Source organism: Dermacentor variabilis, chromosome 3 (genome assembly GCF_050947875.1).
Source record: "Dermacentor variabilis isolate Ectoservices chromosome 3, ASM5094787v1, whole genome shotgun sequence".
NCBI classification, from domain to species: Eukaryota; Metazoa; Arthropoda; class Arachnida; order Ixodida; family Ixodidae; genus Dermacentor; species Dermacentor variabilis.
Window position 1 is genome coordinate 206,924,770 of NC_134570.1, and position 27,390 is coordinate 206,952,159.

At 45.8% G+C, this 27,390-nt stretch overlaps 1 protein-coding gene across 1 annotated transcript in view; it reads right to left on the reverse strand.

Annotated features, from left to right (window-relative positions):
• The window catches only part of LOC142574406 (uncharacterized), a 136,647-nt gene that overhangs the window by 63,307 nt on the left and 45,950 nt on the right, over nt 1-27,390 (reverse strand). Inside the window, exon 2 of the mRNA XM_075683497.1 lies at nt 9,068-9,198. Within this exon, the coding sequence (XP_075539612.1) occupies nt 9,068-9,198 (131 nt within the window). The remainder of the gene's footprint in view (nt 1-9,067; nt 9,199-27,390) is intronic.

A 27,390-nucleotide genomic window follows, 5' to 3' on the forward strand; every position in this document is an offset into this window, starting at 1 on the left:
ATATAAACGTAAAAACATGAGAGAGTGTATTAAATTGAGTAGTAGGCAGGTTATAAATGGAGGAATAGGTGAGGTTAAGAATTAAGGTTAGCTGGTCGCATAATTTGTTTTGTGTCTTGGTTGATGATATGAGAAATTCAGATTTAAGTTACTGCTTTTAAAGATTCTAAGTTGCCACGTGCCAGATTAATTATCGTCGGGTGTAGGCAGTTAAACTTGTGTATGAGGTATTTATTTATTTATTTATTTATATTTTTATTTGTGATATCCTCAAGGTACATAACTGTACATTGCAGAGGTATGATTCCGTATGTTTCCTTTCGCGAGATGAACGGAAATTTGTTTGTAGTATTAGCGCCTTGCTTTGTCAAATATATGATCATGTTCATTAAAGTGACTGGCTACTGCTTTAGGTAAATTGTGTTTTGTGTCCGCGCGGTGACCATTGAGTCTTGTATGATTTTGTTGTCCAGTCTAAGCTATGTATTGTTTGCTACAAGTGGTACATTCTACACAGTAGACTACGTTGCTTGATGTGTAGGTGAAAGCCGAAGTTACCTTGTGTGCGTAATGTGACGCTGTACTTTTTACTGTAGTAGTAGATTGAATATGTTTTCATATAGAGCACCTGGGGCGGCCACAGGGACCGGTACCCAACTTCGTCTTTGTCCTTAGTTTGGCATGCACAAGAATATCTTTAAAATTAGTGTTGCGTCTGTAGGCCACTCAGGGCGGATCAGGAAAAATTTTGTTAAGGCTCTGGTTGCTGGTGAGAATTGGGTAGTATTTACTGAGGATGTTATTCACGTTTGGGAGTGCGTTTGAGCATTTAGTAGTAAGTAGAGGCTTTGTTCTTGTGATCCTCGGGTGGGGCTTGAGGACCACGGCTCGATCAAGTTTTGTTGCAGCAGTGTAGGCTTTCTGAAGGTCACTGTTTGGGTGGTTCCTGTTTGATAGGGTTTGTTTCAGGTGATCGAGTCTATCTATGTAGTCTTGGTTTTCAACGCAAATGCGAAGTATTCGTGTGAGTTGGCCTTTAAAGATGCCTTGTTTGCAATGTCTGGGATGATGGCTCGTATGTTGTAGGTACTGTTGTTTGTCGAAATGTTTCCTATACAGGGTTGTCTGCCCCATTGTCAATGTATATTGTTGTGTCCAGAAAGTTTATGCGCTCGGTTGAGGATATTGATGTGAATTTTATTGTTGGATGAAAAGAGTTTAGAAATGCTACATATTTATCTAGGTTGTCTTGACAATGTCCCCATATTATGAATATGTCGTCTATGTATCGTAGGTATGTGTGGGGCTTGTCAGTGCAGCGTGATAGGAAATCTGTTTCTAGAATCCCCATAAATATGTTCGCGTAGTTTGGTGCAAAAGGCGTACCCATGCTTGTACAATGTATCTGTAGGTTGTAACTCTCCTCAAATTCGAAGTTGTTATGTATTAGAACTAATTCAAGGAGAGACAAGTAGACTTCAGTAGAGTGTTGTGCATTGTGTTGAGGCAGCGTTTGTTTTATCGAAAATAAACCATCAGGGATTGAAATGTTGGTGTACAGGGCCGTGACGTCTAGTGTTGCGAGAATTATGTTATGGAGTAGTGTGCCTTTAGAAATATTGTCTTCCCATAATTCTCAGCAGGTGGGGCGTATCTCGTACAAATGACGAAATTCCTTTTGGCAAGTCACCAAGGAAGTGGTTAAGGAATGTGCAGATGTTTTCTGTCGGGGTGTTCTTGTTCGATACTGTCGGACGACCTGGGATAATACCGGTGTATAGTTCAGTGGATGGAATTTTAAGAATTTTTGGAAGGAGGTAGAAGCGCACGGCAGTTTTCTTGCTTGGTTAAGAAATTTGTATTTTGACGGCGTTATAAATTCATTAGGCAAAAGGGATTTCAGCCTGTTGGTAATTGTCAGTGTGTAGGATAATGTCGGATGGTTATCTAGCGTACGGTAATGTTCTGGGTTGTTTAGCTGTCTCTAGGCCTCGTGCTTGTATTAGAAGCACGAGGCTTACAGAGTTCTAAACAACCCAGAACACAAATTTTGTCCTTTCCACAGTCCGCCACAAGTAACACTAAAGCCCATAACAATGTCTTTGATTCATTATGGACTACAAATATCTGAAAAAGTGAGATGTCTTGGTGTAACCCTTGACAAACACCTAAAATACAACTGGACTTGTCTTCTTAAAGGCTTCATATGCTTTCCTCGCCACAGTATATATAGGCGGGGTTCTTCTAAAGGGGAGAGGGCGTGGGTGCGGCAACGACTGAAGGTGTGTTAGCGGCGAGGGTTTCGAATTGAGAGTAAAGGAGTGCTGTGCACAAAGACAGAGACACGACCGTCTGTCAATCACGTGTCAACGCCCGTGTGCCAGTCGGCGCGTCAACGACATGCACAGCAGCCCTCTATTACCTGTTTCGCTGGTGGTCGTGGGCTATCGTGCCTCTGAAAGAGATAATAGGAGCGGCAGAAACGTGTGCTCGTGAAAAAAAAAGAAAAGGAAATACTGAAATCGTATAAATATATAACTAAAAGAAAAAAACGGAAAAAGAAGGAAGAAGAACAAGAAAAACAAGAAGAAAAAAAGACGCTAAGAAACCAAATTAACTGTTGTTGCCTATAGATTGAAATTTAGCATACCGAATACGTTCTAAAGCTCCCTTTGAAATGTTTATGCCTATGGGTTGCAACGTCTTGAACTTATGGATACGGTACGATTCTTAGTATTTTCTTTCTCGTTCAGACGGGAAATTTGACTGTAAGATGTAGAGTTTAAGTTCATAAAAGTTATGACTTGGTTGGCTCAAATGCACGGCGATGGCTTTGGGAAGCTCTTTAGCTGCGTCCGCGCGATGCCCCTCTAATCTGATGGTCATTGGTTGTTCCGATTCGGCCCATATATTGTTTCTTACAGATTAACATTCAAGCATATAAATTACATTGGAAAGTGCAAGCTAGTTTACACTTCGTCCGTAGAGCTATTTGCTGTGCCTTTATTTTAATGTCACTTTTAATGTGCCTGCAGGTTTTACAGCTGGGGCGCTATAACGTCAAACTATTCGAAATTTTTCTATTCCATTTCTGCAATCAGCCCTCCGCTATTGGTCAAGAACTTTTTTAGACCACCCCCACTTCACCTGTCTCTCACGCGACGTCACGAAAACCGCGATAGCTCCCCATCTCACATGACGTGTACACACTGATTATGCATGATTTCACCGAACGACAGAAAAATAGTTATTTCTGATTCGACGCCTTTTCGCTGTTAGCCCTCTGCAATTGGTCAAAGGTTTTCGGGCTGCACCCACTTCACCTGCCTGTTGCGCGACGTCACAAAACCGCAAAAACTCACCGCGTCAAAGTGACGTGCACACGTGAAAGATGCATTAATATGCCGAACAAAAATGAATTTTCTACTGAATAGCCGCAGGCTGCACCGTTTCGACCTCGCTCTGCCAACTCATTTTTGACGAGGATCCGTCTTAGCTGCAATCTTAACCTTCCGTTGCATGCCGCCGCGATTTTCGACGAGCCACCGCAAGCTAGTAAGGGAAAGTGGACCAATCGCAGACGCCGGTACCACCTTCTTCATCGGGTTATCGATTTTCAGTGCACTGGCTCGGTCCCATCGAATCCATCTCCACTTGAGCGTGCTCTTTGCCTCTTGTCAGCCAATTAGATAAGACAAGCCACTCAGTGTAGGCAATGTTATTCGTTTTTAAAGCAAACAAAAGTGACCTCCTATAAACGAGGAGAGCATTTGATTGGTCTTTTCAGACAACGCTGCAGGTAACCACCCGGTGCTTACGTCGGCGCTTACGCAAATCTGACGTCAGGAGATTGGAATAAAAACATATTGGAATAGTTTTACGCGATACGGCTCCTGGGGCGACAACATGCTTTTATTACGGGAGACAATGCAGTTGGCTGACTTTTGCGTGCACTAACATGTCTTTAACGTTCCTGCTGCGGCGATAGGTAACCCTTCGTACACCCGGTGACGCTTTTCGCAGACACTCGTTACTTGATGATATTGGGTGGTATTTTCGTAGGATCTTGTTTATGTCTGGGAGTGCACTAGAATATTTTATTATGAAGGCCGGTGGTCTGTCAAATTCTGGTGCAGGCTATTCCTTCACTAATTCCGGCTGTCTCTCCAATATTGACATGACCCCATAAGCTCTATCGAGAGCAACTTGTGTATAGTTTCTTCCTGGTAGCGTTGTTTTAAGGTCATTTAGGTGGTGGATATACTCGTGATCATCACTGCAGATTCTTCTTATTCGTTTCGCTTGTCCGACAAAAATTCCCTGCTTGTAGCGTCGCGGGTGATGACTGTTTTATTCGAAATATTGCTGGCTATCCGTAGGCTTCCGGTAAAGTGTCGTTCTCAGTTTTCCGTTTTCTATGGAGACCGCCGTCTCCAGGAAGTTGATCTGACTAGGAGAGTGGTGAGCAGTAAATTTAATACTCGGGTGAAAGCGATTGAAATGGCTAATTAAGTCGGTTAAGGCGCTTGTGCCGTGTTCCCATATCATAAATATGTCGTCAATGTAACGAAGATAGGTGTGGGGTTTTAAAGGGTAGGATTTCAGCAGGTCTGCTTCAAGCTATCCCATGAAAATGTTCGCATATGTGGGAGCGAATGGTGTTTCCAAGCTAGTGCCGAAAGTTTGCAGGTAGAATGAATGAATGAAACCACGTTTATTCCCCGTTTCCGTTTATTCCAGGTAGTGAATAGAATAGAATTCGAAATAGTTGAGCGTGAGAACAAACCACCTAAGGAGTGACAGGTAAACTTCAGGAGCATGCGCTTGGGGACTGATTGCAAGGGGTCAATTCCTTCACTCATGGGTGTCTTACTCTAAAGGGCAGAAACATCCAAAGTGACTAGGATAGCGCCGTCGGAAAGGATTTAGTTGGCGTTGATGCCATCGATAATTCGAAGGAAGGGCAGCGTGTCTAAAGCAAAAGAAAACAAGATGAAAACGTCGATCTCATCCCCTACGCTGAAATACACGAGGACCCCGACATTCTGCTCGTCCGGGACGAATTACACCCCAATTTTTATGGCCTCAATGTAATGGCTAACGACATCAAGTACAGGCTCAGGAACTCTTGTAAATCGATGGAACCAACAACACCATTAAATCCTGTGTCCCAGGTAGCTTCAACACAGAAACACACGGCTGAAATTTTCAACACTAGCTCGCACGCGAGTTCCACCAAAGCTAGAACCTAAGAAGCATCTACACAGACGCTGGACGCGGAACCAAAACCACCCGCACAACACCCGCTCATACGGAAACCCACAACCACCCGCGAAGCCTTCACGCAAACAGCTACATACACTAATAAGCAGACCGATACACAGACAGATACACAGAGAGACATAGGTGCAGGCCTGGACAAGAAAATTAAGCGTAAAAAGACACCCCATGAAGGCATTTCGCCACGGAGGTCTGCCCGAACCAAACAGAAAAAATATTGTGCCCCGTTCAGCACACAATCCTTAAAGAACCCGCGAAAAAGAATGATATTGTAATCAAACCAGCAGACAAAGGCGGCAGTATCGCAATCTGGTCTAAAAAAAGTACAAGAATTAGGACTCCCAACAACTGCGCAGCCACACCCATTACAGAAAACTCTACTCTAACCCAACTTCAGATTACAGCAATATTGTGATAAACACAATAGCAGAGCTCCTGTTCAGGGAACTAATCACGCAGTCTGAATATCGCTTCATGATGCCCAAGAACAAAAAAGCACGCCGCTTTTATCTCCTTCCTAAAGTACATAAAGTTCGGTCGAAGAAATATTTACAGCAGAAATCCCAGGTCGGCCTATTGTGCCTAATAACAACACACCTACTGAGCCACTATTTAAATTCTTAAATCACCACCTGTCAAACATTCTCACCACCCTCCCATCTTTCGTTCAAGACACGCCGCGCTTCCATCGAATTATCGACGGCATCAACGCCAACCAAATCCTTTCCGATCGCGCTATTCTAGTCACTTTGGATGTTTCTGCCCTTTACACCAACATTCCCATGAGTGATAGAATTGAGGCCGTTTCTAGATCCCTCGCAATCAATCCCCAAGCGCATGCTCCTGAAGTTTACTTGTCGTTCCTTAGTTCTCACGCTCAACTATTTCGCATTCGATTCTACTCCCCACTACCTGGAAATTTTCGGCACTAACATGGGTACGCCATTCGCTCCCACGTATGCGAACACTTTCATGGGACAGCTTGAAGCAGCCCTGCTGAAATCCTACCCTTTAAAACCCCACACCTATCTTCGTTACATTGACGAGATATTTATAATATGGGAACACGGCACAAGCGTCTTAACCGACTTAATTAGCCATTTCAATCGCTTTCACCCGAGTATTAAATTTACTGCTCACCACTCTCCTAGTCAGATCAGCTTCCTGGAGACGACGGCCTCCATAGAAAACGGAAAACTGAGAACGGCACTTTACCGGAAGCCTACGGATAGCCAGCAATATTTAGAATGAAACAGTCATCTACCGCTACACTGCACGCAAGGAATTTTTGTCGGACAAGCGAAGCGAATAATAACAGTCTGCAGCGATGACCACGATTATATCCACCACCTAAATGACCTTAAAACAACGCTAGCAGAAAGAAACTATACACAAGTTGCTCTCGATAGAGCTTATAGTGTCATGTCAAGATTGGAGAGACAGTCAGAATTAGTGAAGGAACAGCCTATAGAGCAGAATCTGAGAGGCCCACCGGCCTTCATAATAAAATATTCTAGTGCACTCCCAGACATAAACAACATCCTACGAAAATACCACCCAATATCATCAAGTAACGAGTGTCTTCGAAAAGCTTCGCCGGGTGTACGAAAGGTTACCTGTCACGGCAACAGGAGCTTTAAAAATATGTTAGTGCACGCAAAAGTCAGCCAACTGCATTGTCTCCCGTAATAAAAGCATGTTGTCGCCCCAGGTGCAAAACCTGCAGGCACCTTAAAAGTGACATTAAAATAATAGCACCGCAAATAGCTATACAAACAAAGTGTAACCTAGCTTGCACTTTCCGATGTAATTGATATGCTTGAATGTTACATTTGTAAGGAACAATATATGGGCGAAACGGGACAACGAATGAATGTCAGATTAGATGGACATCGCGCGGACACAGCTAAAAATCTTCCCGAAGCTCACGCCGATCATTTCAACCAAGCAGGTCATCACTTTGATGAACCTAAACTCTACATCTTACAGTCAAATTTCCGTTCCATACGAGAAAGAAAATACAGAGAATCGTGCCTTATCAATAAGTTCAAGACATTGCAACCAATAGGCATAAATGTTTCAAAGAGAGCTGTAGAATCTATTCGCTGTGCTGAAATTCAAGCTATGGGCAACAGCACTTTTCCATTTATTTATTTATTTATTTATTTATTTATACTATTTCAGTATTTCCTTTTCTTTTTTTTTTCACGAGCACAGGTTTCTGCCGCTCCTATTATCTCTTTCAGAGGCACGATAGCCCACGACCACCAGCGAAACAGGTAATAGAGGGCTGCTGTGCACGCCGTTCACACCTCGGCTGACACACGGGCGTTGACACGCGATTGACAGACGGCCGCGTCTCTGGCCTTGTGCACAGCACTCCTTTATTCTGAATTCTGCGCCCTCGCCGCTAACACACCTTCGCTCGTTGCCGCACCCGCCCGCCTTACACCCGCTCCCCTTTAGAAGAATCTCACCTTTATATACTGTGGCGAGGTAAGCATATGTCGCCTTGATGAACACAAGTCCACTTGTCGAAACGTTCGCTCCTGCTTTCACCTTGTTGTCGTTTCGCTCGCCGTCTTTAATTTCCATCTCCCGCCTTCCCCATGTTCTCCCTAAAATACAACTGTCATGCCAGGTCATTACTGCATAAAGTGTCATTTGGTGCTCATGTTGTCATCAAAACACGTACATACTTTGTGCCACATATTCCTACATCGTTATATCATGCATTAATAGATAGCCATTTAACATACCGTTTGTCTGCATGGGAAAATATTTCCTATTCACCTCAAACCCTTACAACGCCTTCAAAGCCAAGGAATGACATTTAGACCACTGCGCTGCCCACACCCTGCCTATTTACGAATTTCTTAGTATTCTACCTCTTCTGTACGTGTTTAAACATAAGTCATCACTTCTCTTGTTTCGCTTCATTCAGAATAGCCACCTTTTACCCAAGATCACATCAAATTACGGAAAGTTTACCCTCAGATTCGGGGGTATGACTTTTTGGAACGTAATTCCTGCAGAGATGAAGATTAGCACTTCTTTGTACTCCTTTAAATGAAAATTAAAAATAAATTTTTAGGAGAGCAGATTTCGCGGTGATCTTTCCCTTGTTTTCATATTTTTTTTTATAAATTTACTTTTTTTTCTATGGATGCGGTTTTTCTAGTATTTTTGTGGCAATTTTTACTGTGTGTAAATTTCTTCACTCTTATTGTTGATATCGATATTAAGCAAATACTTTCGTGTTATATTGTTATAATTGTTTCATAAGCGATCCTGAGAATTTGTCTTTATGCCTCTGTTAGCTTATCATAATGAAATAACCTTTTTTTATGAGCGCAGATATTTATTTTATTGATTGACCTTGTTATTTTGTAATTATGTTACAAGCTGATGTGTGTAATCGTTTGTTGGATGCATCTTCCTGCTGTTTATACCATTATCTTGCATGCGTTATGAAACAGGAGGTCCCCCAAATAGTTTTACTTTGCCACCTCCTAATGCTCTGCTGAAGAAGTATGGTTGTTCTCTCCAGCGCTACAAATAATCTTCAACTTCAAGCAAAAGTAGTGACCGTTGTCTGAGGTGACGAGGACTAATTGTGGTTTCTTCTTTGTCGGAGGGCCCGTTGGGATCGTAAGACAAATGTTTTTGACTGATATGATATGATGATGCTCTTGGCAGAGTGATAATGTTACTGTATATTCGAAGGAATATACTCAAATACCTCGCACACCCTGTAATAGACGGCCAATACGAAAGTAGCACTTACTTGAGAATACGGAACTCAGCTGTCATGTTGTACAGTTGCTCTGCCTTGCGGTTTACCGTGATGTGCGCGCACTGTTCACCCTGGTGGAACACGCTGGCCGTGGCTTGCACGATCCACCACTTGCCCAGGAACTACAAAGTAAATAGTGTCACGTCGGAGAGAGGACCTTTCGCGTACGTCACAACTGGATCGCTGCACGGCGCATGCATGCCATTAAAGTGGTGCAGTGGCCGAATTCACCTGGCGCACTTCAAAGATCCTCGTTGGAAAGCTAGGATTAATAAAAACTACCGCTAAGCCTAAGTGATTGATTCACGCGGTTTGATTTTATTAGGATAAAGTGGCATGCCCCTTGATGCATGCCACTGATTGACGCTGTACGGATTAGAGTAGATCATGGGACGGAATAAGGTTGAATTGATTTTCAATGTGCCCTTGGCCAGCCCACAATTATTGGGAATGACTCGCGAGAACTATAAACGAGTCACATTAAAGCATGGTAAGCCACAACTAAATGTCGAAATGACAATGTCTGCATGAAGGGTTTGAATCTTCGGCCATGCACAGCTTGAAAAGACTTGAAGACGTCGCTTTTCCCTCCTTCCAGGCCAATTCATCATCATCATCATCATCATCATCATCATCATTATCACCCTATTTTATGTTCACTGCACGACGAATGTCATGCCTTACGATCCAATTACACCTGTCCTGTGCCAACCGATTCCAACGGAGCTGCGGGCGATTCAGTGGGAATAGCTCGCGTGGAACAGCGCTGCTAAAAACGCCCTTCGCCATCTTGCAGATCGACGCGGTGATTACCTGGAGAGCCTGGATGACGCCCCCTCAACGCTACTGACAAGAAGCCATCATTGCGCCTGCGCACCGCCGGTTCTGCAGCTACAAAGCAAGGCGGTGGAACCCTGTCGGCACAGAGCAGCGGGCGACTCATTGGGAATAGCTCGCGTGGAACAGCGCTGCTAAAAACACCCTTCGCCATCTTGCAGATCGACGCGGTGATTACTTGGAGAGCCTGGATGACGCCCCCTCAACTCTACTGACAAGAAGCCATCACTGCGCCTGCGCACCGCCGGTCTTGCAGCTACAAAAGCAAGGCGGTGGAACCCTGTCGGCACAGAGCAGCGGGCGACTCATTGGGAATAGCTCGCGTGGAACAGCGCTGCTAAAAACCCCCTTCGTCATCTTGCAGATCGACGCGGTGATTACCTGGAGAGCCTGGATGACGCCCCCTTAACTCTACTGACAAGAAGCCATCATTGCGCCTGCGCACCGCCGGTCCTGCAGCTACAAAAGCAAGGCGGTGTAACCCTGTCGGCACAGAGCAGCGGGCGACTCAGTGGGAGTAGCTCGCGTGGAAAAGCGCTGCTAAAACCCCCTTCGCCATCTTGCAGGTGCGTGACTTTGACGCTTTCTTTTTATTACCTACTCTAAGTCGCTCGCTGCTCTGGCTCTATGATGGGAGAAAAAGCACCTACCACCATCAAAGAAATGGCGAAAATTTTTCAGGACATGTCACTGAAGCTTGCCAAAATTGATGCAATCAGGACTGACATTGACGAAATCAAAGAAGCGACTCAGTATATTAGTAATTCCTTTGATGATATTAAGGCCAAGCTTGAGAGTGCCTGCGCGGATCTCAAGACTCTGAAAGACGACAATGAGCAGCTTAAGAAAGAAAACCTGCACCTTAAGCAGGAACTTGCCGCCACAAAGAAGAACGTGATTGATTTGAAGCAATACAGCAGAGCAACGAATTTGGAAATTAAGGGTCTTCCTTTCACTGTTGATGAGAACCTTGAAAATACCGTGCAGGTACTTGGAGCTAAACTTGGTACGGAAGTCTCCGCATCGGACATTGATGTAGTTCATCGCGTATCGACTAAAGATAAAACAAAATCCAACATTGTTGTCTGATTTACATCTCGCAAAGTCAGAGACAGCTTTCTCCAACTCGCAAAAAGGAAGGAACTTTCCACATTAAACTTGCAATTCGAAGATGACAATCCCATTTACATAAATGAACATTTATGTGCGCAATTGAACATCTTGCTTGGTAAGACCACTCAGAAAAGAAAAGAAAAAGAGTGGAAATTTTCCTGGGTTTCCAATGGAAAAATTCTTGTCCGGAAAACTGAAACCTCGTCAGTCATTCACGTCCCTTGTGAGGAAGACTTGAATTTAATTGCATGATTTTGTGGCCTCTGCAGTAGGTAAACCATTTCCAGAAATGTGTAACGTGTCGCATCTGAACGTGGCTTTTTCAGCTGCGCATAATTTGAAGATACTACGCTGCAATATTACAAGCTTAACTAAAAATATTGACTCTTTGCTGGTTTTATTAAAGTCCCCTTCCTTTGAGTATGATATAATCGCGTTGTGAGAAACGTGGTTGAAACCTGATGAATTCTTTAATATTCCAAAATTTTAATTCAGTTTATCTCTCGCGACCAACAAAGACGCGTGGCGGAGGAGTTGCTTTGTATGTATACAAGAATATTCCTTTCATGCATTGTCCCAAACTGACCTGTCAGGTTCCCGAAGCATATGATTTCTTATTCCTTGAACTGAGTTCCAACTGTAGGTGTTTTATACCGTTCCCCAAGTTGGCACATTAGTCTTTTTCTAGATGCCTTTGAACCTGCTCTAGAACATCTCGCTTCTATGAATAATCTTGCAATAATATGTGGAGACATTAATATTGACACTCTTAATGACAATGCAGCACCATACGTGAACCTGATTGAGTCTTACGGGTTCCTTAATCAAATAACATAACCAACTCGAGTTACCCCCTCCACAGCGACGCTCATAGACCATATCCTATGCGATTTCGAAACCTCGCCGTCTTTCTCTGGAGTTATTGTTGCTGATATTTCTGACCATTTTCCAGTGTTTTTTCTAGCATCGCGTTCTCCTCTCAAAAAAGAAATTAAGAAACGCGTGAAAACAACTATTGATCACAGCCTGCTAAGCTCCCGTATACGCACTCTAGAGATCAATGTTGAGAACAGTAAGAATATTAACAAAGAATTCGACCACCTTATAAATGTTATCTCATCTTGCTTTAAAGAAACAATTATTAATGCAAAATCTTATTATTCTGACCCAATACGTCCTTGGGCAACGACTGAGGTCTTAGCTGCTATACAAACTAATGATAAATGGTATAGAAAGCACAAGCAGTTTAAAGCTAATGAATACTATCGTATACGATATAAAATACATAGAAATAAAGCTCTGGCCTTACTTAGAAAATCCAAAAAGAAGTATCATAAAACTCTTATAGAAAGCAACCAACATGCTCCACGTAAAATATGGAAAATAGTTAACTCGGTCATTACACTTCGAGAGAAGGATCACATATTGCCAGAAATTATCCCACCTACTAGAACCACAGAAAGCTTTGCGGAAGACTTCAATCAATACTTTTGTAATATAGGTCCAACTCTTGCGAAACAACTTAGTATGCACGAAGCCCCTGAGCTCCCAGCTCCTGTACTTAATTATTTTGTTTTTGATGACATTACTCATGATGAAATCATTTCTACCGTTAAAACAATGACTGGAGGTAGAGCACCAGGTAAAGATAAGATACCCTTACTCGTCATTAAACAGCACATCGAGGAACTGAGTGAGCATTTAGAAAAATTATTTAATGCATGCTTCTACATGACTACATATCCAGACGCATTTAAAATAGCGCAAGGCACACCAATATACAAGTCCGGTAGTAAGGATGGCATCCAGAACTACCGACCAATATCAATACTTAGAGCGCTTAACACAGTATTTGAGAAGTTATTGATGAAACGTTTTACCCATTTTCTAGATAAATATAACGTACTAGTAGACAACCAGCACGGTTTCAGAAAAAACAGATCTACTTCCACGGCTGTACAGTGTTTAAGTGAATTTATTAACAAAGCATTAAATAACAAAGAGTATGTAATTGGCATTTTTGTTGATATTAAAAAAGCGTTTGACACTGTGAACCATGATATACTACTATCGAAACTACATCGGTATGGATTCAGAGGTCAAGCGAAGCAGTTTTTCGAAAGCTATCTTTCTGTTTGCAAGCAATGTGTTAAAATCGACAAATACGTATCAAGCGTTCATTCCATCCTTTGTGGTGTGCCTCAGGGCTCAGTATTGGGACCATTACTCTTTTCCTTGTACATAAATGACCTGCCAGATGCTTTCAATTATGCCCAAACTATTATGTATGCTGATGACACAGCCCTTCTCTTCACTAGTCATGACCCTAATATGCTCGAAAGGCAAGCTAATAGTGATCTTTCTCAGATTTGCCAGTGGTTTTTACAAAATAAATTAACGATACACACCTCAAAGACTAAATACATTGTGTTCTCTAGTCCATATAAAAATTCATATAGCTTAAATGAGTTACGAATAGGCGCAAACCCACTCGAACCAGTCGATCAACAGGTATATCTTGGTATAACTCCAGATTCATCTTTCAATTTTAATCCTCACATAATTCGAGTAAGCAGCAAATTGAGACGGGCTTGCTTTGTCCTAATAAAAGCTAGAAAGTTCTTGTCGCTTCGCAGATTAAAAATTTTGTATTATTGCCTTTTTCAAAACAATATGACTTACTGTGTGGAGTCCTGTGGACTTAGGTATAACACGTACTTAAATAATTAGCATAACACGTACTTAAAGTAATTTTACAAAAAAGAGCACTTCGAATAACTACACATAGTAAACACACAGATAGATCCGCTCCGCTCTTTCGTCACTTAGACATTACACCTTTCTTTGCTATGCGGGATTTCAGACAAGCTTGTGTGGTTATACATATACTAAACCATAACATCCCACTATCATCATCTGTTTTGTATATCCATCTCGTCGAACTAGAAATTTTTCAGCTGTCGTTTTAACCTTCCAGCTGTTAATAATCTGTGCGGTAAACGAACTATCGCCTATACCACTGCTAAAATTTGGAACCAACTGCCTGCTAACTTAAAAGTAGGTCAATTCTCAATCGCCGAAATAAAGAAAAATTTTCCGGAGCCAGCAATATTCGACTCCACTATAAGTCTGTGTTTTTCCTTCATGCATTCTTCCTTTCATTTTGTCCTCCGAACTATTGTATAATTTCTTGAGCATTTCGCCTTCCTTTGTGCATAACTGTCGCATTACTGCTGTTACATGAATCCTGTGTAAAATACTGAGTTGTCTCGCCACAATTATTTTTTCGCACTTCCTGCATGGGCCCAAGTCTAGCCGAGAAGGCTAAGGGCCCAGATGATTCACATGTACTTCTTATTAGTCGTTTGAATAAAGTGATTTTGAATTTGAATTTGAAAGACTAGCACCCACGAATTTCCTAATTTCAACGCACCACCTAGTCTTTTGCTTTACTCTACTGCGCTTCCCTTCTCTTGGTACCCATTCTGTAGCTATAATGGTCCAACAGTGACCTAACCTGCGCGTTACATGACCTGCCCCGCGCCATTTTTTTCTCTTAATGTCAACTGGAATATCGGCTATACCTGTTTGCTCTGTGATCAAGGTTTCAAGGTTTCTTCGTTCCATCGCTCTTTGTGAGGTCCTTAATTTGTTCTCAAGCTTCTTTGTCAGTCTCCAAGTCTCTGCCTCATATGTCAGCACCGGTAAAATGCCCTGATTATACACCTTGCTTTTCCATAATAATGGTAAGCTTCAAGTCAGGCGCTGACAATGTTTGCCGTATGCGATCCAGCCCATTTTTATTCTTCTATGAATTTCTTTCTCGTCATCAGGGTTCCCTGTGAATAATTGACCTACGTAAACGTACTCCTTCACAGACTCTAGGGGTTACTGGCGATCTTGAACTTTAGTTCCTTTGCCCAGTTATTCATCATTATCTTTGTCTTCTGCATATTAATCTTCAACCCCGCTCTTACATCTGTCTGTTAAAGTCCTCAATCATTTGTTGCAACTCGCCCCCAGCGTTACTGAACAGAACAATGTCAACGGCAAGCCGAAGGTTGCTGAGGTATTCGCCGTCGATCCTTACTGCTAAGCCTTCCCAGTTTAAAGCTTGGATATTTCTTCCAGCCACACAGTGAATAGCATCGGAGTTATTTTGTCTCCTTGTCTGACCCCCTTCCTTTGTAGGTATCTTCCTGCTTTTCTCGTGAAGAATTACGGTGAATCTATGTAGATATTGTCGCGTGTACCCTCCTGAAGTATACACGCTGAATGGGGATCCCGGCGTTTGTACTTCACGAAACGTAACAGTTGACGCGCGATGCCGAGACGAACCTCGTTCTCTTTTGCTTCAGTCCCCTTGCTGTGCCACACCATGTGGCGCTACCCCCTCTTCAAAAATAAAAATAAATAAATAAATGAATGAAAACATACATAGGCTTGACGTGACAGCGCCGAGATGGCCTAGGACGAACACATAGGCTATAGTCACAATCACTGTGACGTGCGATATAGTCACAAGGCACTGAGGGACGAGCAGCAACAAAAACTAACCTAAGCGGCTGAAAACGCCGAATTTTAGGGGCTATAGTACGGTTTTGCACAATTTCAGATTGCGATTGTGGACGTCGGGGCTTGCTTCCGTCAGGAAGGACTATGTAATTCACGTCACTAATTCGCTGCAACACTTTGTAAGGTCCGAAGTAGCCATTAAAAAGCTTCTCGGATAGTCCTTTTCGGCGCAAGGGAGTCCAGACCAAAACTTGATCGCCAGGTTGGAACTCGACTTGGGAGATTGTAACGTTGCGCATAGATGCTCTATTGTTTCTTTATGTGCACTCGGGCAAGCTGACGGGCTTCTTCCACGCGTTGCACGAAGAGTTCGACATCTTGGGCGAGATCGAGGTGACCGATGTTGTCGCACGGCAGCATTGCTTCTAACATGGTCTGCACTTCACGGCCGTAAACGAGGTAAAACGGTGTGAAGCGTGTCGTTTCTTGCGTAGCAGTGTTATAGGCAAACGTTACGTATTGGAGTATCTCGTCCCACGTCTTGTGCTGTACGTCTACGTACATAGACAGCATGTCAGTCATCGCTTTGTTGAGTTGTTCGGTCAAGCCGTTTGTCTGCGGATAATAGGCAGTTGTCCTTCGATGGGTTGTGGAGCTGAGTTTAAAAACGTTTTCAATGAGCTGCGCTGTAAAGGCTTTGCCTCGGTCTGTGACGACGTGTGTTGGGGCGCCATGCCATAGGACGATGCTCTTTGTGATAAACTGGGCAACCTCGGAATCTGTGCCTCGAGCCAACGCCTTTGTCTCAGCATACCGCGTTAAATATTCTGTGGCGACAATTATCCACCTGTTGCCAGAAGATGACAGTGAAAATGGGCTCAGAAGATTCATGCCGACCTGGGCGAAAGGTTTGCCTGGTGGGTCAATCGGATTCAGCAATCCAGCAGGCTTCACAGCTGGCGACTTTCGGCGCTGGCATTCACGGCAGCCTTGGACGTACCGCTTAACACACTCGGAAAGTTTCGGCCAGTAGTAGGATTTGCGCACTCTATCAAGCGTTCGCGTAAAACCCAGATGGCCAGACGCAGGCTCGTCATGACAGGCGAATAAAACTTCAGCACGGAGGTCTGCTGGAATGACCAAAATGTATGTCTTGTTGGTGGTGGCGGAGTTCTTCTACAAGACGCCATGTCGTAAACAAAAAGACGACAATCCTCGAGCGATGCGCCGGGGTATTGACGGGTTTCGTCCTTCCAGATGTTCGAATAGAGGCCGTAGTGAGTCGTCTGCGCGCTGCCGTGTGGAGAAATCAGTAACGCTTACGGCCCCAAGGAAAACGCCGTCGTCCTCAATGTTTTGGTCAGTAGTGTCGATAGGGGCGCGCGAGAGTGCGTCAGCGTCTTCGTGTATGCGGCCCGACTTGTACACGATGGTCACGTCGTACTCTTGAAAACGTAAACTCCACCGTTCCAGTCGTCCAGAAGGGTCCCGCAGATTTCCAAGCCAGCATAACGAGTGATGATCGGTTACAACTTTGAATAAGCGGCCGTAAAGGTAAGGTCGAAATTACGCCAGCGCCCATACGACTGCAAGACACTCTTTCTCCGTAGGGGTGTAGCTGGTCTCTGCACGCGATAGTGTGCATGCGACTTGCGTAGGCGATCACTCTTTCAATACCTTCCTGCCGTTGTACAAGCACCGCACCAAGACCAACGTTACTGGTGTCTGTATGAACTTCCGTGTCCGCCTCCTCGTCAAAGTGGGCCAAAACTGGTGCTGACACCAGACGCTGTCGAAGCTCGATGAAAGCCGTCTCTTGCTCTGAGGACCAGACGAACGATACATCATCCCTCGTGAGTCGAGTCAGCGGCTCCACCATCTTCGAAAAATTTTCTATGAAACGCCGGTGAAACACCTTTCTTGTCGGTCGGTGTTGGAAACGTTGCTACAGCGGCAGTCTTCGCGGGATAGGGGCTGACGCCTTCCGCGCTGACCGTGTCCCAGAAACATCAGCTCCTTGAAGCCGAAATGACACTTCTTAGGCTTAAGGGTGATCTTAGCCGATCGAATGGCTTCGAGATCTTGCCGCAGTCGTTTCAAGTGGTCGTCAAATGTCGCCGAAGAAACAACCACGTCGTCGAGGTAGACGAGGCAGCTTTGCCACTTCAGACCAGCGAGAACGGTGTCCATCGTTCGCTGGAAAGTTGATGGTGACGAATAGAGCACGAAAGGAAGTACTCTGAAATCGTAAAGGCCATCTGTAGTGAAGAAAGCAGTTTTTTTCATGGTCTCGTTCATCTACCTCAATTTGCCAGTAACCGCTCTCTAGATCGAGAGACGAAAAATACTTAGCTCGCCGCAACCTGTCTAAAGAGTCATTCATACGTGGTAGTGGGTACATGTCCTTCTAGGTGACATTGTTGGGGCGTCGATAATCAACACAGAAACGAAGTGTTCCGTCTTTTTTCTTGACCAGAACGACAGGGGACGACCACGGATTGTGCGAAGGCTGAATGATATCATCTAGCATCTCCTTGACTTGGGCTTGAATTGCCTCACGTTCGTTCGGCGAGACACGATAAGGCTGTTGTTTGATGGAACGTGCGTCGGCGGATGTCGTTATTCGGTGCTTCGTGATTGGCGTTTGGCCCACCTTAGTAGCCCGAGCGAAGCACACGCGGAATTCGTTCAAGAGTTTCTGCGGTGCGCTCTTTTCGTCGTCCGTAAGCTCGGAGTTTACATCGATGCATCGAGCGAACCGTCGTCTGTGCCCACTTCAGAAGCAAAGCACTCGACGATGACCGTTGATGGCTCGGCGTAGGCGACGGCAGTGCCACGAAAAAATGTGCCGATGCTCAAAAGTAAAGTTGGTAACGAGGAGCGCTGTCTTGGCTATCACGAAGTTCCACAAGGCTTCGCGCTACACAAATACCTTGGATCAGCAACATAGAAATGTTGCCTTTTACAACGGCTTCAACGTCTTGTAGCTTGTCGGACTTGACCGGAACCATAACGTTCGCAGGCGGTGGTATCGTGATGCTGTCGTCTGAAACGCGAAGTGCGGATCTCTGTCCAACGCCATCCGTCTCTGTTGTTGCCCTTTGTGACGAGAAAGTGATGCAGCGCTCGCGGAGGTCAATAATGGCGCCATATTCCAGGAGAAAGTCCATCCCAAGAATTAAATCGCGGGAACACTCGAGTAGAACCAGACCAGTGGCGAGAAAAGCAGCACTGCTAATTTCTACTCTCGCCGTGCATAAGTCAGGCCATGTGACGACATGGCCACCTGCCGTATGAACTGGTGCCCCGATCCAGGGCAACGTAACTTTTTTCAGAACGCTCGCTACTTTGCCACTAAGAATAGAGTAATCGGCGCCGGTATCTACAAGTTAACTCATTTCTTTGATGTCGATCAACACAGGTATGTCCAGTGAAATCTTGTTCACGGGAACTGGTTCTGGCGTTGTCGGGTTTTCGTTGTTCTGCGGTCGGCACGATACGAGGTCTTCAGCGCGTCGAGTATCAGGGGCCCCTCCTCGGAAGGTCGCTGACGTCAGTTTTTCCGGCGAGGACTTGATGATCTCCCTTGCGTCGTCGTCGAGGTGGTATCACGAGCAGGGAAATGTCGCCGCGGTGAGGGTGAGCGTGACTGCCGCTGCGGTGTGCCCAGCCTGCGCTGCTGTTCGATGAATTCTGCGATGGCGAGAGCCCCTGGCCAAACCTAGGTCGAGGCGAATCGATAGAAAAGCCCCGCAGTCCGAGTCGTCGATAGGGGCACTCCCGATACACATGACCAGCTTCGCCGCAGCGGTAGCATACCGGTCGTCGATCGGGTGCTCGCCAAACCTCTCATTTACTCCCGGGTGTTCGGCGGTCCTCGAAGTACGGTATCAGAGTTGTCGGAGTGGTTTGCGCCGATTGCAACGCGACTGGCGACGCAACATAAGTAGGTGCTATAGCTTGGGGGGGGGGGGGGGGGGCTCAGTAATGTTTCTGCGTAAGTCTTGCGCCGGGAATCACTTGGCAGAGGTGGCGCTTCACTGCCGGAAAGAGATGCTTGCAGTGCCTGTTGCACTTAGTTGCGTACGACGCTGGTGAGGGAGCTGACTGGCGGTGGCGACGTACCGTGGTGCTTCTGCAGCTCGTCGTGAACCACTGAGCGAACCAGCTCGCAAAGCAAGACGGCGTCGCACCCTAAGCCTACCGGCGTATCCAGAGTGCAGGCGGAATTTACTTGTCGGTTGTACATGTTCGACCGTTGCAGAAGCGTCTTCTCCCTTGCGGTGGCTTCGGTGAGGAACTCCGCGACAGTCTTGGGCGTATTCCGAACAAGACCGCCAAAGAGATGTTCCTTTACGCCTCTCATCAGAAGACGCACCTTCTTCTCTACCGACATGCTCGGATCGGCACGCTGAAAGAGACGTCTCATGTCCTCCACGTACATCGTGACGCTCTTGTTGGGCTTTTGGACGCGTGACTCAAGGGTTCGCTCCGCTTTTTCCCGGCGATCGGGGCTGGAGTAAGCGTCCAGTAGCTTGCACTGAAATTCTAGGCAGGATGACAAGGCACTTTCGCGGTTCATAAACCACGTGCGAGCACCATCCTGAAGGCTGAAGTAGACGTTTCTGAGTTTGGCGTTGTTGTCCCACTCGTTAAACGCAGCCACGCGCTCGAACTCCGCCAACCAGTCTTCCACATCTTCAAATGTGCCGCCATGAAAAGCCGTTGGCACTTGGGCGTTCAGCAGCGTTAGGTAAGTCGGTGTCACCCTTTCCGTAGAAGTCTCAGTGGTCGTAGTCATCACTTTTTCCTGGAGGTTTCCAAATTCTGAGGCGAGCCCTTGGATTCGCCGGCTTGTGCGGCGAACTGGAGTCAGCTCCAATTGCGGGAGGTTCTTGTTGCCCAGTGGGGTCTCCTGCATAAGTTGTGTGTACCCAGCAAGCTCCACCAAATTGTCGCGTGTACCCTGCTGAAGTATACACGCTGAATGTGTATCCAGGCGTTGGTACTTCCCGAAAGGTAACCGTTCACGCGCGATGCCGAGACGAACCTCGTTGTCTTCTTCTTCAGTCCCTTTGCTGGGCCGCACTATGTGGCAATATTTTCCAGATCATTTACGTTAGCGGTCTGTACTCGATTACGTAATGCCTCTATGACTGCCGGTATCTCTACTGTCTAAAATGCGTTTTCGTAATCTATGGAAACCAAATATACAGGATGACTGTACTATGCGGATTTCTCGATTACTTGACTGATGACATGGATGTGATTCATTGTAAAGTATCCCTTCCAGAAACCTGCCAGTTCCCTTGGTTGAGCAAAGTCCCGTGTTGCCCTTATTCTATTGGAGATTATCTTGGCGAATATGTTATATGATACCGAGAGTAAGGTAACGCACCTATACTTTCTCAATTTTTAACGTATCTCCTTTTGTGGATTAGTATATTCGTGACATTTTTCCAGTCTTCTGGGACGCTTGCAGTCGATGGACACTTCGTAGAGAGAGTCGCCACTTATCTAAGCATTATGTCTCCTCCATTTTTGATTGCATCGACAGTTATTCTATCTTCTCCGGCCGCTCTTCCCCATTTCATGTCTTGCAAGGTTCTTCTGACCTCATCGATAATTATAGGAGGAGTTTATGTATCCTGTTTATTACTGTTTCTAATGGAGCTATCCGGAGTCCTCTGGGTAATGTACAGGTCAGTATAGAATTCTTGGCTGCTTTTACTATACCTTCGAAGTTACTGATGGTATTACTCTGCTTATCTTTCAGTATATACATTATGGTGTGTCCTAGTCCAAGTTTCCTTCTCACTGATTTCAGGCTGCGTCCATTTGTTACGGTTCCTGCAGTATTTCGCATGTTATAATTTCGAATATCACTTATTTTCGCCTTGCTGTTCAGTTTTGACAGCTCTGCGAATTCTATCTTGTCTCTTCAGTTGGACACTTTCTTTCTTTGTCGTTTCTTTATTAGGTCTTTTGTTACTTGGAAGAGCTTGCCTACTGGTTGCCTTTTCGCTTTTCGTTTCCGTCGTCTGCTGTGTGCAAGCCGTCGTCGGCTTCATTAGACAGTTTTAGTTCAGCGTTTGCAACCGAACGTAAAAGCATTACGTACGTAAAGAAAGAGCGTCGTCCTCGCTGCACATGCTCGCAACGTTACGGGATTTCTGCGGTTTACGTGCGTTATGATAACGTACGTTATTTGGGGAATTTAACGTTCGCAATATTTATGGACGCTAAGAAATAGCGTTATCGAACGTGGGGGGCGGCAGGCGTAGCTCCCGCTTCAGCGTGAATTCTCGTGATGGCTACGCTCTCACTCGCGTTGATAGCAAGCAAGTATTCTAATGAGCTTTAGTTTTCTCTAAAATCACCGGAAAAGTTAGTTACCTGAGCATAGCGCGTCAATTTTCTGAGATGTTTCAGCGATTGTGGCGCCCATAGGCCTACCGCAACGCGTCCACACAGCAACAGCAGGATGCACGGAGGAAGGAAACTAAGGAGAGGCCCTGACGTCACTCTTTGTGAAGCTAAAGTGAAGCCGGAAGTTGGCGTTGCTCACGGCGTTGCTCCGCCTATCGGGCCAGCTCTCCTCTCTTGTTTACATTTCTCGTGAAACCACGCCGCACTGCGCGCAACCGTGCTGCTCGGACCCGCGCACTCCGTAGCAATACTAAGCAATTGTTAGCACGTTTGCATGATTCCGCGAAAGAGGGCAACATTTCCCGCGGATATGCATTCGTCCGTAGCCATTGCCGTGGCGCGGTACATTGCGTACAGCGTTGCATGCGCATTCATTTCACGAACTTTAGTTCCTCCTGCCCACCTTGAAATACCAACATATGGAAGGGCACGGTCCAGATAACACAGCGCAACAAAACACGGAGATCAACGCAAACCTGCCCGCATGGCGCCTTTGCCGCGGGACGAAACCTACGGAGCAATACGTGTGAGCGCACAGAACCATAACAAAGCCCCCATTGTGGCCCGAAAGGCGTGGCCGCTACAGCAAAGGAATAAAAAAAAAAACAGCAAGAAGGAGGAGAACCTGCTACGTCATTTCCTCCACACTTTCCTCCTAGCGCGCGGAGAGGTAGGGCATCTGCTCAGTTTCCTTCCTCCATGGCAGGATGGTTGTTAATGGATCATCTTGGCTTGGATACGTTTGGCACGAGGCGCCAGACGGCGCCCTGTTTTATCGCATCTTCTTTACGTTTGCTTTTCCGCACGGTAAACTAAAAGACTTGAAAAGACTCACATCGTAACGTCCCGCAAAGGTGCTTACGTTTAGCGTACATAAGGCGACAAACACTATTCTAAAACTGTTTATTAGATAGGTTTAGCTTGTCCGGTATTCCGGTAAAACGCAGGCCGACGGGGCGTCGGGGCGTTGGGGTGGAGGCGTAAACGTGAGCGGTCTGCATGGTGCAGCCACCTGGTGGCGCAGTGCTCAAATAGACAGAAACAGCAGCGCCTGCGTTTTACCGGAATACCGGACAAGCTAAAGAACTAGGATGCGTGTACCGGGAAATGGAATGAGTCATCGTACGTTGGCGCCAACGTGCTTGTTTTCTACTTAGCAACAACATACGCGACCTACCAATGGTTATGATCGCACGTTCTAGGCCACGCTATCTCGTGAAACGCAAGTGACAGTCCGAGTCGGCTGGCTGAGAAACGGCCGAGCACCAACGATAGCGTTGCGCGCGCCAAAGGTATCCGCTTGCGTGGCCCAAGCGTCGGCGCTGCCACCTCTAGTTCAGTCCACTGGTTACTCGCACCGCGTGAGGAAACTTCCATGCGCCACCTTACGTACATTCATTTCCATTCATTTATTCCGTACATTCATTTCCAAAAGACACCGTTATCATAATTTGCGACTGTGTGAAAAGGCATGAATCTTCATTACAATACAAAGCAGCAGTGAAAAGTGGAAAACGCTGCAGCAATTTTGTTGTGTTGAACCAATATTATTTCATATAAACGCGTTCTTTTAAGAAATGCCAGTACCACCTGCCAGTACAAACACCTTGCCAAACACAATGCCAAACATTGCCAAACACAAATACCAGTACCACCTGAGGGCGATGCAAATATCATGACCACGCGTTATGAAAAAAAAATTTTCATGGCGCCAAACGACGGGTAAAATGTGGCGATACGCATTCCTCTCGGCTGCCACTGCATATAGCTGCTCATTAGCATAATTCGCGCGGCTCGTCGCACCAAAAATTATGGCGGAACATCTCTGCAATGGCGGTCCAGCGCAACGTCACGCAACATCAAATTGACGCTTACGAAATGGCCCTTCCTGTGGCACTCCCCACGGCATATTCCTTCAGCCAGTCAGAAAGCTGACATGGCGCGAAAGTGCAGATGCATTGGACTGGCTTCTGTGCGGTACCACTCACCTTATTTCTGAAACGCTAATGTCGGAATATACCCAGGTAGCACAAAAGAGATACGTAACGTTTTCGTAGCGTTTATCCAAGACGATAAAAACGGGTTAAAGAAGACACAAATGAGAGAACTTCGGCGGGAAAACGTCGGATATCTCTGCTAATGTCCGGCTTAATTGCTTTCTTGAGACGATCTAGAACAGGTCTGCAAGACGTATTCGAAAAGCTGGTCTAGAAATAGGATTGGGAAAGACACAAGTAATCCCTTTGCCAAAACTATTCGTAACCAATTTGTAAACGTTTTTATGACGTTATCAAAAAGCTGGTCTAGAAGCGGTCTTGAAAGGTTTACGGTCATCTGAAGCTAATTTTCGCGGGTGACGGGCGCGATGAGACATCGTTGTTCAAAACACGCGTTTAGTTTCGCCTCACGCGACTGGCCTATGCCGCGCAGATGTCGTCAGCCGCACCCGTTGGCACGGCCTAGGCCAATCGCGTTAGGTGAAACTGATCGGGTGTTTCGAACAACGATCTCCAATCGCGCCCCAGATGAGTAGAAGCGTCGGTGTTGACTGTAAGAGCCATGGCGCAGTGCCAAGCACTGTTCCCCGCATGGCCGGCGCATCGTCTACCAAGTCGCACGAAAATGAGCCTGTTAGGAATAATAAATCCTTAATACCGCCTTTAGTAAGCTACGATGCTTACAACCACAATGGGAATGACATCCTGCAAAGAACAAATGGCCACGTCTTGGCAGGTGGCCAGACCAAGCCCTTCATGCCAAGAGTGCATGAAATGAGAACATTGTGACAAAGCAAGAACACTTTATTAAAATGTAATGCTTATGCAAGGTTCGAAAACACTGTGTGAGAAATGCAAATAGAAGTAAAAGTACATCAACAATGACAAAAGTCGCAGAAAGGATTCGTAATGAACTCGAAAGTGAACATTCACTAGCACATAAACAAAATTCCAAGTACATATACAAAAATGAACAGAAAAACCTGGAGTGTACTAAAGTGTCTAATTTATCATAGTAAAGTGCGCGTGCTATTAGATGGACTAGAGTTATGCAGAAGTGACATCGGAGCGAATGGAAGAAGTAGACTGAAAAATGCAAGAGTATGAATTAGATGGTAACTGCCTCCAAGCAATGTTACCAATCATCTAGAAGCTTGAAAAGAGCACAAAAAGAAATACCACCGCATACCATCATAAAACAATCCTGTGACAGAAATAAAAAAAAATGGGAACAATGCAAAATTGGAAATATTGCCTTTAGGATATATCAAAGAAGGTAATGGCGAGAAAAAAATAACCATACAACAAAAAAGCAATCAAGTGAAATTAGTACAGAATACTTAAACGGGGGATTCAGTGTAACAATTAAGTGAACACTACTGTAGTACAGCGAACGATGAGACAGTAATGCTGCATCTTGCCACTCCAGAACGTGAGAAATGAATATGCAAGCCTCATATTAGAAACTTACATAAACATGGAAATAAACTGGAATGCACTGGAAGCTGCATTTGTGTAACAAAGGAAGCAATGGTCATATAAATAGTAAGTGTTTTATCTAAAAAGCCCTTTACAAGAGGCAAAGTTGTACCTGTCTGGCAAAAACAAAGTTGCAACGAATAATTTGCAAGCCAGCAAATACAATAATTAGCACACTGACATGTCCCACTTTGCGCACATCTCCAGTCTCCTAAAGTAAAAAGAAGCACTCTGAATGAGAAAAACGTTTAACACATGTAGCCCAGAGCAAATTCTTTGCCAGTTCACTCACACTTTCACATCCAAAAACATTTGCCACAAAGTCCAGGCACAGTTCCACTGATGTTTACCAATTCACCCCCACTTTCACGTCCAAAAATATTTGGCACACAGTCCAGGCAGAGCTTCATAGATAAACAGTTTGAGAGCACCCTACTGATTATTGTGCAGTCCCGCTGCTGGAAATAGAACTGCCGCACATGCTGGTAGTGGTTTCAATCTAGACACACTTGCTGCCCTGGACAGGTATGTTCAGATATCTGCACTGGTGCTATATTTTGTCGAAGTAGACACATTGATGCACTACGCTGGTAATTGAAATGTTTTGAATGCACAAGTATTGGCTTCACCAGAAAGACTTGCCCACATACCACCACTGGCATATATATGCACTTGCTCTTCACTCAGTAGCATTGAACTTAAAGTGTTCCCTATGTGGGAGCCATGTGTAAAACCGGTGTCACACGACCACTCTCGATCGCGATCAAGCCCGATCCGGATCGAAATTATCGATGCGACTGGCTCACTCTCGTAGCTTGCGCAGAGGAGCCATCACGACCGAGAAATTCGATTTGTAACGGACTGGATAGCGGCTAAAAGAGCCCCGTGTGAAACCGGTACCAAATAATGCACAGACGTACGCTAGGAAAATGTGTTGCACAAGGACAAAGAACTGCGACATGCCCTGTTGTGCGAAGCGCGCGAACAGAACACATGTATATATATATTAAAAAAAACTGCGAGAGCGCTTCGCGAACTCCATGCGCTCGCTGCGCCGACGACACGCCGAACTTTCCGAACACCTACTTCTGCACGAGTACGACGTGCTCGCGTTGCAAGAGACATACACGCGCGACGGGGAGTGCAACTTTCCGGGATTTGTGGGCTACCACAGTGCGACCACCTGCGAGTTACGGACTTGCGCCAACGTGCAGTGCTGTGATCCGCTCCATCAACCCGGTCGCTCCCGCGCGTCTATTTACGTCCGTGCGCGTCTTGCCCAAGCCGTCGTTCGTGTGGCCGACATTGTGCCCACCTCCGTAGAGTGTGTGGCTGTGACTGTACGCGTTGGGGGGGTCGACACTTGTGTCGCCAGCGTGTACGTGCAACCCGTACGACGGTGGGATACGACCTTCATCGAGAGCCTCACCGCGCGCATCGGTGGTGACTGTGTCGTGTGCGGTGATTTCAACTCCCACCACACGGCGTGGGGAAGCGCCCACAGTGAGCCGAACGGCAGGGACCTGCTGAGTTCCATCCATGCTTCGGGCCTGCTAATCATCAACACCGGAAGTCCCACATTTGTGCGTCGGAGGGTACACGGGAGTGCGATAGACTTGTCGCTCGCGAGTGAGCGATGCCACTACGAGTGGGTTCGCAGCCCTGACACGCAGGGGTCGGATCACTATCCGATCTCTCTCGACCCTCTCGGCCTGAACCGCACGAGGACATGTACGTACCGCGTCACGGACTGGTCCCATTTTCGGTCCCTCTGCGCAATATCCCCTCCGGCAAATACAAACTTTCTTACGCATCTTACGAGGTGTTTGGATGCCGCTACAAAATCGTGCGCGGTGCCTGCTGGAACGCCGGTCCCCGATATCAAGCTTCTCAATCTGCGCGCTGTCCGTCGTCGCGCCGAACGCCGTGCCATCAAGAGCGACA